At 33.3% G+C, this 13006-nt stretch overlaps 1 protein-coding gene across 5 annotated transcripts in view; it reads left to right on the top strand.

Moving 5' to 3' along the window:
• LOC306645661 (zinc-regulated GTPase metalloprotein activator 1B) overlaps positions 1–12852 on the top strand; it is a 38844-nt gene extending 25992 nt beyond the window's left edge. For 2 of the 5 annotated variants that reach the window (XM_079113605.1, XM_079113603.1), the window contains 6 exons: positions 1240–1296; positions 5706–5757; positions 8656–8724; positions 8823–8888; positions 11163–11292; positions 11678–12852. In XM_079113605.1, coding sequence (XP_078969731.1) covers positions 1240–1296; positions 5706–5757; positions 8656–8724; positions 8823–8888; positions 11163–11292; positions 11678–11739 — 436 coding nt within the window. In that variant the 3' untranslated portion in view covers positions 11740–12852. Of the gene's footprint in view, positions 1–1239; positions 1297–5705; positions 5758–8655; positions 8725–8822; positions 8889–9541; positions 9597–11162; positions 11293–11677 lie in introns of all 5 variants that reach the window. The other 3 variants (XR_013759694.1, XM_079113604.1, XM_079113606.1) reach the window with 3 other exon arrangements.
• The last annotated feature ends 154 nt before the right edge of the window (positions 12853–13006 follow it).

Genomic DNA, 13006 nt, shown 5'->3' with positions numbered 1-13006 from the left:
TTCAAAAAGTTTTTTAGTCTTTTAACATAAAACTTTGGAGTAATCTTTTCATAAGATGAGAATTTGTTTCTCTATGCCAGGAGAAAGTGTTCATACCTAACAGTGTGCAGACTTCTAAGAGGGAGCACAGTAGGCACAGCTGGTCAGTTCTAAGTTAAAGGAGATGTTTTATCTTTCATGATTGTACATTTAAAAAAATATGAATTTGACAAATGAATTGTTGTTCTCCTTATGAAAAAATATAAGCATTTGAAAAGCTCCTGGAGTCTGATTTTGAAATTTAATTGTGCTTTTGTCATTTTCCTTAAACATTTCCTTCATTTTAACTTTGATTATGGAGAAGTCACTGTTCTCTGCTCTTTTTTGGGCTTATGTTAAAATTGGATATCAATCACCCATCTTTATAAATTTACTTTTGTGTTTTTAAACTGAACCTAATACTGATTGTAGTGTTATTCTCATCTGATTTAAATTGCTGTATTCCTAATAAGGTTTATTTATCACTAAATAATTCCAAAAGAAATAATGTCTATTGAGATAGAGTCCTAATAGGAAGTTTCATTCTATCTGCAAACCCAATGTAGATGGAATCCTAGAGTGAATTAATATTTATACATTGGCTGTTTGATTCTTTTTTTAACTTTTCTTTTTTGTGCTGATTATCAACCCAGGTCTTGTGCATGCTAAGCACTCTTTATCATGGAGCTGTGTCCTCAGCCCCTGACTCCAAGTATTTTTATATTACCTCTTTTATCTTGGGAATAAAATACAGAAACTTCAAGGGTATTTGTAATATACCTATGCATTATTTCCATTTATTAATTCTTTTGTTTTTGGAGTAATGAGCTGTTTGGAAAAGTTTCAGTACTTCAACTGTTTTTTTGCTGTAAAATTGTAGTATTTGAAAAGTTCATAAATTATTTTTCAGGATTAAAAAGACAGTTGAGGGTCAACAAAAACAAGACTACTACAGTTTATTGAAGCAGTAACCTAGTAATTTTCTTCTTTGATCTTAACCATTCACCCATTTTTACGAATTTCACATAGAAAGTTTTTTTTTTTTTTTTTTTTACAGTAAGCTTTTATGTATCTTGTCTGTCATTTGTATGCATTTTCTATGATTAGATGCAGGTTAATCCTTATGCTTACATATTTTGATAAGAATCTTGGAGATATTTTTCTTGGTTAATTGATATTTGAAGAATTTTCAATTATTTATGTGGATTTTTTTCATTTTAGGGTTGATCTCTCTAATGTGTTAGATCTTCATGCCTTTGATAGTCTCTCTGGAATAAGGTATGTTTTCAACAATTTGATCATTTTTTTAAAAGTAATTTACTTTTATTCCACAATTATAGAAATTATTTACACTGGTTTAAACTTACTGTCATTCCTTTGGCATACAAGATCACTCTGTGTATGGGTGTGAGTATGAGGGTGTGTGTTTGTTTTACTGGTGATTGAATAAGGCCCTCACACACGTTAGGCAAGTGTACTACCACTAAGCTACATCCCAATCCTTTTTAAAAATTTTTATTTTGAGGCAGGGTCTAGGGCTAGGCCCAGCCTAGCCTCCTACTTATCTTCCTCCTCAGCCTCCCATGTAACTGAATTTATAGGCATGTGTTACCACATCCAGCATTATACTATCATTCTTAATGAATTAAGTTCTTGAAAGGGTTGTTAATTGGTTGTTTGGAAATCACAATGCATTTTCTTATGAAATTATAGTGTAAATAATAGTTATCCTTAGAGACTTACTTAATATTTCTATGCCAACCATTGTAATGCTCTTTCTTTGGGAAAATACATGATATACATAGAAAATTTTAGCTTGGGGTGTTCATACAAACACCTCCCTTTCCTTTAGAGATGGGTCAGCTTTATGGGAGCAATCTTTTTAATAAGGGAGGGAAGAAAAATCAGTTATTTTTGAATATTAGTATTTTTTAAAATTATGGTATGAATGTACAGCATGAGATCTACCCTTCTAACAAAATTTTAAGTACATAATGCAGTATTATTTATAATGATTTAAGGCAGATCTCTAGAACTTACTGAAACTTTAGACTCATTAATAACAGTTCCCCATTTCCTCTCCCTCTACGTCTTGGCAACCCTGCTTCTATGGGTTTTACTGTTTTACCTACTTGTTGTACGTGGAATCATGCAGTATTTGCCTTCAGTGTCTAATTTATTTCATTTAGCATAATGTCCTTGAGGTTCATCCATGTTGTCACAAATGGCAAGTTTTTTTCTAATTTTTAAGCCTGAATAATATCCCATTTAATGTAGGTACCACATCTGCCTTATCCATTGATGAACACGTATTGTTTTCACATCTTGACTTGGTGATTAATGCTTGCAATAGTATCTTTTTAAGTTTCATATGTGTCATATAAGGTCACAAAAATGTACAGCTCTTGGGGTATTTTGAATTAGTGAGGCAGTTTTGCTTATAGTTAGGCATGGTGTGTGGTCTTGACTTGTGACCAAATTCCAGTTCATATGTATGTAATTTTAACTTTGCTGTGGCTTTAAAACCAGTTTTATTTTCTACTTATTTTTTTTCCACCCTCAGTCTTACATGTTGAAAGTAGCATCTAAAGCAATTGGAGGGTAGGGCATGATAATATTTTATTAGATCTCTTTACCCTTATACATTAGAGAATTTAAATTCACATTTAGTGTGTTTTTTAAAAAATAGAGTAATTTTGGCACCTAGAAGTGTGAGATAGGCAGGGCTTTTATCTTTTCCTCAGTTTGAAAACTGAAATTCAAAGAGGTAAACTTGTCTCTCTAGAAGTCAAGTCTAGAATTAGTCATTCTAGATGTCAAGTATTCATTTGAGAGCTATATTCACCTGTGTCCTCTGGTGTTGGATTTTTAAGAGTAACTGAGTACCAGGTTAAAAGTACAGACATTTCCTGGACAAAATCCACATCTGCTTTTTAGTTCTAGTTAGTAGAAAGGTAGGAAAGTTTGGTATATTTGAATTATATATGAATGATTCCTAAGTTGCAAGGCTGCTTCAAACTTGTTAACCTCCCACTGTAGCCACTCAAGTCATTGGGATTGTAGTTGTAGCTACCACACCTGGCACCTTATTTGTTGTTTTATGGGAGAAATAGTTATGTCCTTTCAAAACACTCTGTACAGTGTTATGACATCTTCCTTTAGCACTGTGAGCCATTTTCCCTGATGTCAATGTCAGATGCTCAGTTATCTTTTATGCTTGATAATGATTGAGCATACAATCATTCAGAATTTACTGCATTTTTTCATACAAAGCCTTGTGTTTCTAATTTAGAAGTGAAAGCACACCCCCCTCCCCATTCAATTAATATGACCCTAAGCAAAAACTTAGTTTGGTCTTTACAAAATGGTCTTCCTTTTTAGTTCTGACTTTACTAGGGAGATGACTGGCTGAGGTTGTCTCCTAATTAGGAGGTTAAGAGCCTTTGTCTTTTGCCATTTCTGAAATGACCAGAAGCCTAACCCATCCTAGGTTTTATTTTGCCTATCCATTCCATTTCTTCTTTTTATTCCAGGACTACAGTACATTACCCTTGAATATTTAATGACATTTCAGCAGTTGATCATGTTCCCTTTTTCTTACCCTTCATATCTGGCTTAGAATTGTGTTATTTTATTTGAGGCCATGGACTGTTATGGTGGTCACAGATCCTGTGATATTTAGAAGTATATGTATGAGGGATGGGAAATGAAATAATATAGCCTTAAATTTGCCTCTTTTTTATTTAGTACTGGGCATTGAATGTAGGGGTGCTTTATCAATCAGCTGTATCATTCCTTTTTATTGATTCGTTTTGTGAGACAGTGCTTTGCTAAATTGCAGAGGGTCTTGCTAAAATGCCGAGGTTGACCATGAATTTGGGCTTAATCCTCCTGCTCAGCCTTCTGAGTCACTGAGATTAGAGGCATGTACTACCATGCCTACCTTAAGTTTGCCTTTCTTAAACTAATTTTTCTTTGTTGGGCCTAAGAGCTTGCAAGTTGTCATTTAATATCAAACTTAAAAATATTTCTTGGTTGAAATTATTGTTTTTTTCCATTTATATATTTTATTCCTTAGTAGTTTGTTCCTGAGATTAGGACTAATAGTGTGAAATTATTTCCCACTTTTCTATTTGGGCTATCAGTTTTTGTTTTTCCTTTCTACTTCTGTCTTGCTATAATTTGCTGTGTTAGAGGTATTTTCTTTAAAGCATTCAGTTCTTCATATTATTCTATATTTTAATCTAGAGAAATAGAAAAGTTGTTCATTCTATCTCACTGTGAAAAGAACTAAATTATTGTTTTTTACAGAACAAAATGGTTTACATGCAGAACACTAAACTGTTTTAGATTTATATGCTTTTATTCGTGTATAGTCCAAAATTGTTACAGGTTTACTGGTAAATGTGCAAAATGGGGATTCTGATTCATGAATTTCATGTTTTGGTAAAATATGCTTATCTGCTAGACAAGAGCACATTTTTCTTTGTTTTTATGAGAAAGAACAAATTAAGGACCCAAAATTCTGAGACTAGAAACTAAAAAATGTTCCTTGTTAAATTATTGATGTTTTTCTTCCATATGAATTGTATGCATTGTCCAAAAACATTAAATATTGGATGTATGAATAACATCATTTTTCAATGATTTTCTACTCTCATTCTACACTTGAATAAGAGAATTATAGTGCTTTAGTGACACTTAAAGAAGTAGCTACTTAACATGATCCCACTACTCTAGGTAAGGCCTTTGTATAACTTTTCTTTGTGCTTAGCTTCTAACCAGGAGAATCCTTTCCTGAGCAACCAGCTGGGAAGGATTTAATTTGACACTTTTCCTACTAAGACCCCCCAAAGAGACTTATTCTCTAAGAGTTCCTACAAGCTCTTTCTCTTTCCTAAACTTGCTGTTACTAATTTACCCCTTGCTGTTCTTGGAGGCAAAACATCTGCAAGGTTTTAAGTCCCCCCGCCCCCCTCCGCCCAGTCCTGTCCCAGTCAGTCTCTAAATGTATGCCATAGTTTTTGGGGTTATAATTTATTATGCCATATTGACTCTTTTCATATCGGAACAATACATTCTTAAGAGTCTGACCTTGTTTCCTCGACTGGTAACTGTATATAGGTTTGCATTTATGAATACTATTTTTTTTAATAGATATGTTTAAGGGAAAACTTTGATAAGAAAAAATTTACCTTTCTTTCTTTAGCCACCAGCATTGTTTTCAGATGAGGAAGCATGGGGAGGATTAAGGAACTTTAAACAGTATAAAACTCTTACATTTATTTATCTAAGCCCAAATTGGAGCTATTGAAATTATAAACAAATGTACTGACATATTTAACATCCAAAGGAGTGTTGCTGAAAAATCAGTTTTATTCTTTGTTATGTGCATATTTATGTGTATGAGTATGTGTACATGTAAGGAGTGCTGGAGATTTGGCTCAGCAGTAGAATACTTACCTCCCTTGTGAGAGGCCCTGGGTTCCATCCCCAGCACCATGGGAAAACAAACAACTTTTTTCACTTTTATCTACTAGAATAAGTGAACAGTATGTAAAATTGGAACTGTGGAGTAGATTCAATTATGGAAAGTCTCTTCCTTATTTGGCTTTGTGTCTCTGAGTAATGTATAAGGTGAAATCAAAAACATATTGATCTCTGAACTTTCAATCACTTATTCTTAGTTTGCAGGAAAAACTTCAACATGTGTCAGCTGTACAACCTCACCTCGATCAGGTAAAAAACTATCTTAAGTGTCTTTTTCACTAAGTTGGCCATGTTTTACAACTGTTTTATTAGACCTCTTTCTAAAATGGTATTTTTGAACTGTGTTGATAATTTTCAGAATTTTGAATGCTTTTGAAATTGTCTAATCCAGCTTCTTAACACGTAATAGGAATTCATTAAGCCAGAGTTGTTTAAAATCTTAAGACATCACGCTTTCTGGTTTCTCCTTTAGCAGGTCACTCAGTATGTTTTGATCAGTTCTTATGATGGAAATTTCTGCTTAAAGCATCTTGAGGGCTTTGTCTACATCTATTTTTAACTATTTTGATATACCTGATTAAGTAAAAGTCTAGTGTAAGCGTGGCTCATTTAAACAAAGTTGACTTTAAGTTTTACCTTCAGGTAGCCCTGTAAATTTGAGCTGTTTTTCATGATCTAAAATTCTAATCCTTGGAGCAGATGCTAGGAACAAACTAAATATATTTTCACTGTACCCATGTTTCTTTTAAGCAGATCATAGATGGTAGAGCTTTAAGATAACTCATTCATTCCACTTAAGACAGAGAGAGAGAGAGTGGATGTGCGTGTGAACAGCACACCTGCAGTCTTCCCTCTGTCTGGAAGTGATCGCTCATTTGAGTCATTTTCAGTTTCCATAGTGCCAAAATAACAACAGCCTCTCATTCATTTGTCTGCATTTTTGCTGTTTATGTGGAGATATACCATCGAGCTTGTGGTATCTTTCTTTGTGAAACATCTTAAAGTTGTTTCTGTGAGAAACATCTTTAAAATAAATGATCGAAAGACATATAAGTCCTTGATAGTGGAATTTTTGGGAAATATTGACTGTTTATGATTATAGTCATGAAGATGAACTTGAAGCACATTCTTCCTGAACTTGTGTATGAAGGACATCATACTCGGAGTCATGAGAAATTTAAAAATGAAGAAAGTACTTACTTACACGAGCCTTTATAATGGCTAATATCTACACCCATAGTATCTTGATGGTACCCCATCCTGGCATTTATAATGTTTTGTAGTTTAGGTTGAAGTGCTGTTCCCTTATTATTAGTCTATAAATTCATTAAGTATAAAATCTTTACTGCTTTGCACTGGACTTGGTATGAAGTAGGTACTCAGTGAATTATTTAAAGAAATGAAAATCTGTGATTTCAAGTGTAGGTATAATTCAGAATCACTTATGGAGCTTTTTTAATTTTATTTTTGACAGGCTACTTAATAGTTCCTGTCCCTTAAGTTTCTAGGAATAGGACTTGGATATGTGCATTAATATGTATTTTAAATGCTTTTTGATGGAAAATTTCTAAGGTACACAAAAGTAGAAAAAATAGAAAAATGGACCCCTTATATGTACCATCCAATTTAAATACTGTCAGCATTTTGCCAATTTTATTTCATCTATCCTCCCAGTATTTCTTTGTTGAAATATAAAAAATATATTTTTTAAATTATAAATTTTAGACATAACATAGAAGCAGAATAACATACTAAGTCTGTATGTACTCATTCCCTCTACTGGAGTGTATTAAAGCAAATCCCAGACATTATGTCATTTCACCAGTAAATAGGGCATGTCTATTTTTGTAAAAGCTCGTTTTTATTATTTTGTGGTAACAGGGATTGAACCCAGGGTGCTCTACCACTGTGCTACCTCCCTAGCCCTTTTTATTTTATTTTGTCACAAGTGCACAGGCCGGCCTCAAGTTGTCAATCCTCCTTTCTTAGCCTCCCAAGTAACTAGGGTTACAGGTCACAGAGAAAACACAACAAACAAGAGTTGCTAAGTTTCCCCAGTTTGGTATCATCAGCACATGCTCTTTTCCCTATCTTATTTCCCCATGACTCCTCACTCTTCATCAAACCTCACATAAAAATATTCAGGTTTATCTATTTCTTCAGGCTTTCATTATGAAGGTTTTTATGTCATGTAAATCTAATAAAATGATGGCTTTTCATGAACTTAAATAATGGATGAGGAAGAGAGATATTTTCTCCTCTGTACCTCAGATTCACTAATAAAATGACACTGTTCATGTCTTCAAATCACATAGCCTTTTTTCAGCAATATTATATTTTGTCCTATGTTTATATACTTAAAGGAGGAAAAGAGCTTCAGAATCTTCTATAGAATTTTGGGTTATATTGGCAAAAGGGAGTTTGAATTTTAATTTTGTAACCTGTTAGAGGAAATCTTAAACTTCTGGTTCTTCAGGCAGTGAGGGATTTGTCAAGATCAGGAATATCTGTACATCTCAGAGCCTATGTTCCGTATATAGTGTTATCAACATTGTAAGCCAGAAATGTCATTCTCATCTCTAAGATGTCTTTTTCACTGAGCACATGCTTGTTCACTTAGAGATAAAATGAACCTTTCCTTTGTACTTATTTTTCCATGAGAACAGTGTCAACTTTAACTTTTGAGCTGTAGTACCTTGGCTCTGGATAGTTTATTTTTCTGAGCTTCATCTCACTTAATTTATGAAAAGGAAACTATTTATCTTTAACTCCCCAGGATCACTGGGAAGACTAAATGAGAAGAGGAAATGAGATGACACAGGCAAAAGACCTGGCTGGGGACTTGGTCCACGATGAATGTTAACATTCTTTCTTACTGTAAGAATTCTAAAGAGCAGGAATTAAATGATGACTATCATTTCCTGAGAGATTTTTATGTAATACTAAATTATTGATCAACTCTGCAGAATATAAAAAGATACAGTTGCTAATTCCAAAAATCAGCACTTATAGTGAGAAAGATATAATTAATGTATTTATAAGGCAACATAAAATTCCTAATATATTCCTTACTTTTCATCTCAAAACTGATTATATTTTAAAATATATTGATATTACTATAAAATTGTTATTTCTGTTGATTTTCAGAGTATTGTTACAGTCACATTTGAAGTACCTGGAAATGCAAAGGAAGACTGTCTAAATGTATTTATTCAGGTGAATACAGTTTTTAACTGATTAAAGATTTATCAGCTATTTGTTGCATAGTTGTTATTAGCAGTGGTTGGTCTTATTAAATATGTCACTTGATACAGAATCTCCTGTGGGAAAAGAATGTGAGAAACAAGGACAATCACTGCATGGAGGTCATACGGCTTAAGGTGCAGTATGCAATTTTACGCTTGTAGACTTTTGGACAAAGTTGGTTTTTTTGGTTTTAAACAGAAACACTGGTTTTAGTACAAATATCTTTGTCTACTTTCATTTTTTCCCATTGCTGTAAAGCAGCTTTGGAAATTATTGCAAAAAACATGATTTATTTGCACAGCTTCATTTTAGTGTTGCTGCTAAAACAACCTGTGTGCTTTGAAATGCTAGTCCCTGTTCTCTAGTCCCAGGTGTTCTGAGCAGCGCTCTTGCTAATGAGTTTGACTCCATCATATTCTCCTCTTGGCACACAGATTGTTCACTCGGAGAAAACTGTTTATTTTTCCAGGAGAGCTTCATTTAACAGAGAAATTATGTTGAAAATCCTGCCCCTGCTGAGCCTTATGCTGCTTGATTCATTTAGCAGACACTAAACATTTATCACACTCTATACAAAGTTACTAAAGACTAGAAGAATTCTTGCTTTCTGTGGAAACCCAGTCATATCACTTGACATTTGAGTATAAATGTCACAAAAGGTATTTTTTCCCCAAGATGTGGTGGTCGTAAGGTGTATACTTAATAAATCAGCAATCATTTCAGTATCTGCTCATCATAAGTGTGCATCAAGTTTCTATTACTGTTCGTAACTAGATTCTCTCTCCAGTTAGCAACTGAATTCCTGAGGCTCTGCCTAGGATTGGTTCTGCACAGTGACACAGGTGAATCCCTGTCTACTTCCACATTCCTCTCACCCAGAGGAAATAACCCAGATCTTGCTTGCTGCTGCTTTATGACTACAACACCATCAGCTTCCCATGATTCATCTGACAGAACATATATCTTCCTGTAACTGCTTTTATCCCTTAGTACTAAATGTGGGATGGTTATCTAGAAAAGGCAACAGTTTGGGCATTTACACTAATACTGCCACCAAGACCTATGCAGAGTTCATTGGCTTATCTTGTACTATCTCAGTTTCAGTTTTGTCCTTAAAATGTATGATAGCTTCTTAGCAGTTGTCTTCCTTGGTTCTTCCTTTGGCTTTCCTCCTATCACCACATCAAGTGATTCTGGAACAAAACAGTCTTTCCTGTTACAGAGTATTAGTTGTACAATCATCACCCTATTTAAAATATTAACTCTAGTAACAACTGATGTTTCATAATCTTTTTATAAGTAATAGAAAATTGATGCTTACATAATTTTTCCCAAGGAGTATCTTATTTCAAAAGTTCAAATTTAAAAAGCAGAACACACAACTGAACATAGGAAAAGAAAGAACTGAAAGGAAATATCCTCCAAATATACAAGTATGCCAAAAATACACAAAAATTGTATAGTAGGAATGAGTGAGTGATTTGTCTCATATATATATATATATATATATATATGTGTGTGTGTGTGTGTGTGTGTGTCAGAACATTATTTCAGAGAAATTAATTTCATCCATATAGCAACCAGTTTATCAGATAATTTCTTCCTCATTTCTGTAAATCAATACAAAGTGAACTTTAATCCAGATGACCATATTAGTTCTACTCCATTTATTGCAAATCATTTCCAGAACAGATTATTTAATTAATCACCAAAATCTTTTAACTTCTCAAATTTTCCCACTAATTCTGCTTAAAAGCAGAATAATCAGTAGGATATGATACATAACATACTTTATCATTTTTTTTGTTTCAGTTTTTTGTTGTGATCAATAACACTGAAATAACTTTCTGGAACTGGGGATGTAACATAATAATAGAGTACTTGCCTAGCATGCTCCAGGCCCTGGGTTCAGTCCCCAGTACTGGGGGGAAAAATGTTTTTAGCCAAGAGCAGTGGTACATGCCTATCATTCCAGCTACTTGGGAGGCTGGGGCAAGAGGATAGCAAGTTCTAGGTCAGCCTGGGCAACTTAATGAATCCCTTTCTCCAAATAAAAACTAAAAAGGGCTGAAAATGTAGTTCAGTGGTAGAGTGTCCCTGGGTTTAATCTCCAGTATCACTAAAAATAGTTTAAAAAAAAGAAACGAAAACAAGAATACCCTACTATATATGTGTTAATTCTATCAGTAGAAAAAGGTATTGTTTTTTTTTAAATCAATGTATACATACCCTTTTAAAAAATATTTAGCTTTTAAGAAACTATTTTCAGTGCACAAAAATTGGAATAAAATAATCTCCCCAGATGTGTGAATTTTTTGAAAAAGAATAGAAACAATCCATTCACAGTGATGCATCATTTTTGCTTTTAACTTTGAGCTGAGGCTGATTGATCACTCTCCATGGAGCAGGGGCTGGTGTCGATCAAAGACAAACCACAACAAGTGATTGTCCAAGGTGTCCATGAACTCTATGACCTGGAAGAGACTCCAGTGAGCTGGGAAGATGACACTGAGAGAACTAATCGATTAGTCCTTATTGGTAAGTGGCAAAGGATAAAGTTTCAAAGCAAAATTAAAAATTAGATTTGAAAAGGTTATGTGCTTTGTAAGCAGTATTAAGGAATCAGATCCTCTTTTGTAACTAAAATAAGCTTGTGGTTAGTGTCTTTATCTTAATCATGTAATAACATTCATAAGTACTTACTAGGCCTTTTACTCTTCAAATAATTTTAGAAAAGTGATTGCTCTTAAGCACCAATTTGGTTTTAAGGCTTAACTAGAAAATTAAAGAAGGAATCATTCAATTACTGTTGTTTTTATAGATTTCTGAAGATCATTGAGCATTTAAAATCTGAAACTGTTGAGTGAACTGTGTTACTTTAATAAGCAAAATATAATTATGCTTTATTTTGTTTTATTTGCAGGCAGGAATTTAGATAAGAATATTCTTAAACAACTCTTTATTGCTACCGTGACAGAAACATAAAGTAGTGGACAGCACAGTTCAATGAAGATCAAGTATGTCTGTAACACTAGAAGCATTTTTTTATCAAAAGGACTAGATGGTAAACTGGATGCATTTCAATCATCTATTTTTTCATTACTTCTGTTATGAATTCCAATGTATTTTAAGGTAGTATTTATTTCATAGAATACATAAAATTTAGTAAATCAGTACTGTAAAACATTTGACATTCATACAATGAAATAAAATATCCTTTGAAGTTTTTTTGTGTGGGGGAGAGCCAGATGTTTCACAAAAATCTCACAATTCATTTTTCACAATTTTAAGTTTATATATGTGGAATTCCTCACCCAGTATTATTCATATTAATGATGTTAAACCTTTGAACATTTTCATTTTCCCTTAGAACTTCAACTGACTGAAGAGACAGGTTTATTGTTAACAAAATTTTTTTCTAAACAATATTGTCACTTTCTATTAAATGAAATAAAATAAGACTATGGTCCCTAAAGACTTCAAAACTGGAAGAGATTTGAGTCAAAAGTATTAAGCCATTTCTTATTTTTAATCAAGCCTTACTAATAGTGTAATGAAACTTCAGCCATTTATTTTGTTATATTTTTAGAAGATTCCAAGTTTAGAGCTTCTCAGTTAGTTTTACTACTGTTATTAAATCCATCTTGGTTATTTTCATCTTCTTTAGTTTTAACTATAAGCTAAAAAGTGATGAGGTACAAGCCATCAGCTGTAACTACAGTTTAATAAATCTTTATTTAGTTTGTAAGTATACAATGACTGAGGAATTCTTTGTAAAAGCCAAGTTAACATAACTTACTCAGATTGTAAGAAAAGCATAGATAGAATTTAATGAAGAGTTTTCCCAAACTAATAGTTGTCAGCTATGGTAGAAGACTATCAAATGACTTTTGGAATTTTTTTCCATACATTCTAAGTAAAGGAGCTACATCTGTGTTTTGAATGGTTGTCATCGTTGAAAAAAAGAAAGCTAATGGATTAAATTACCTTGATTTGGTTATTACTGTTACATTCTTTTGGGTCTGCTGGTGAGGTTGCTGATCCTGATCTTCCTTCTATTCTGTTCTACATTTTTAAAATATAACTTCTCTATAACCACCCTTTTGCCTCTTGAATCCATTCTCTTAATTCAGGTGTAAGAGAATATTTTGAGAGGCTAGGGTAACTCAGTGGAAATGCTTCCTTAGCGTGTGTGAGGCCCTAGCACCACGAAGAACAAAAAGACAAGAAAGAAAGAAAAAGAAAATATTTT

This window comes from Sciurus vulgaris, assembly GCF_902686455.1.
Source record: "Sciurus vulgaris genome assembly, chromosome: 15".
NCBI lineage: Eukaryota > Metazoa > Chordata > Mammalia > Rodentia > Sciuridae > Sciurus > Sciurus vulgaris.
The sequence above is the reverse complement of the archived record's forward strand: the minus strand, read 5'-3'. Positions and strand labels throughout refer to the sequence as shown.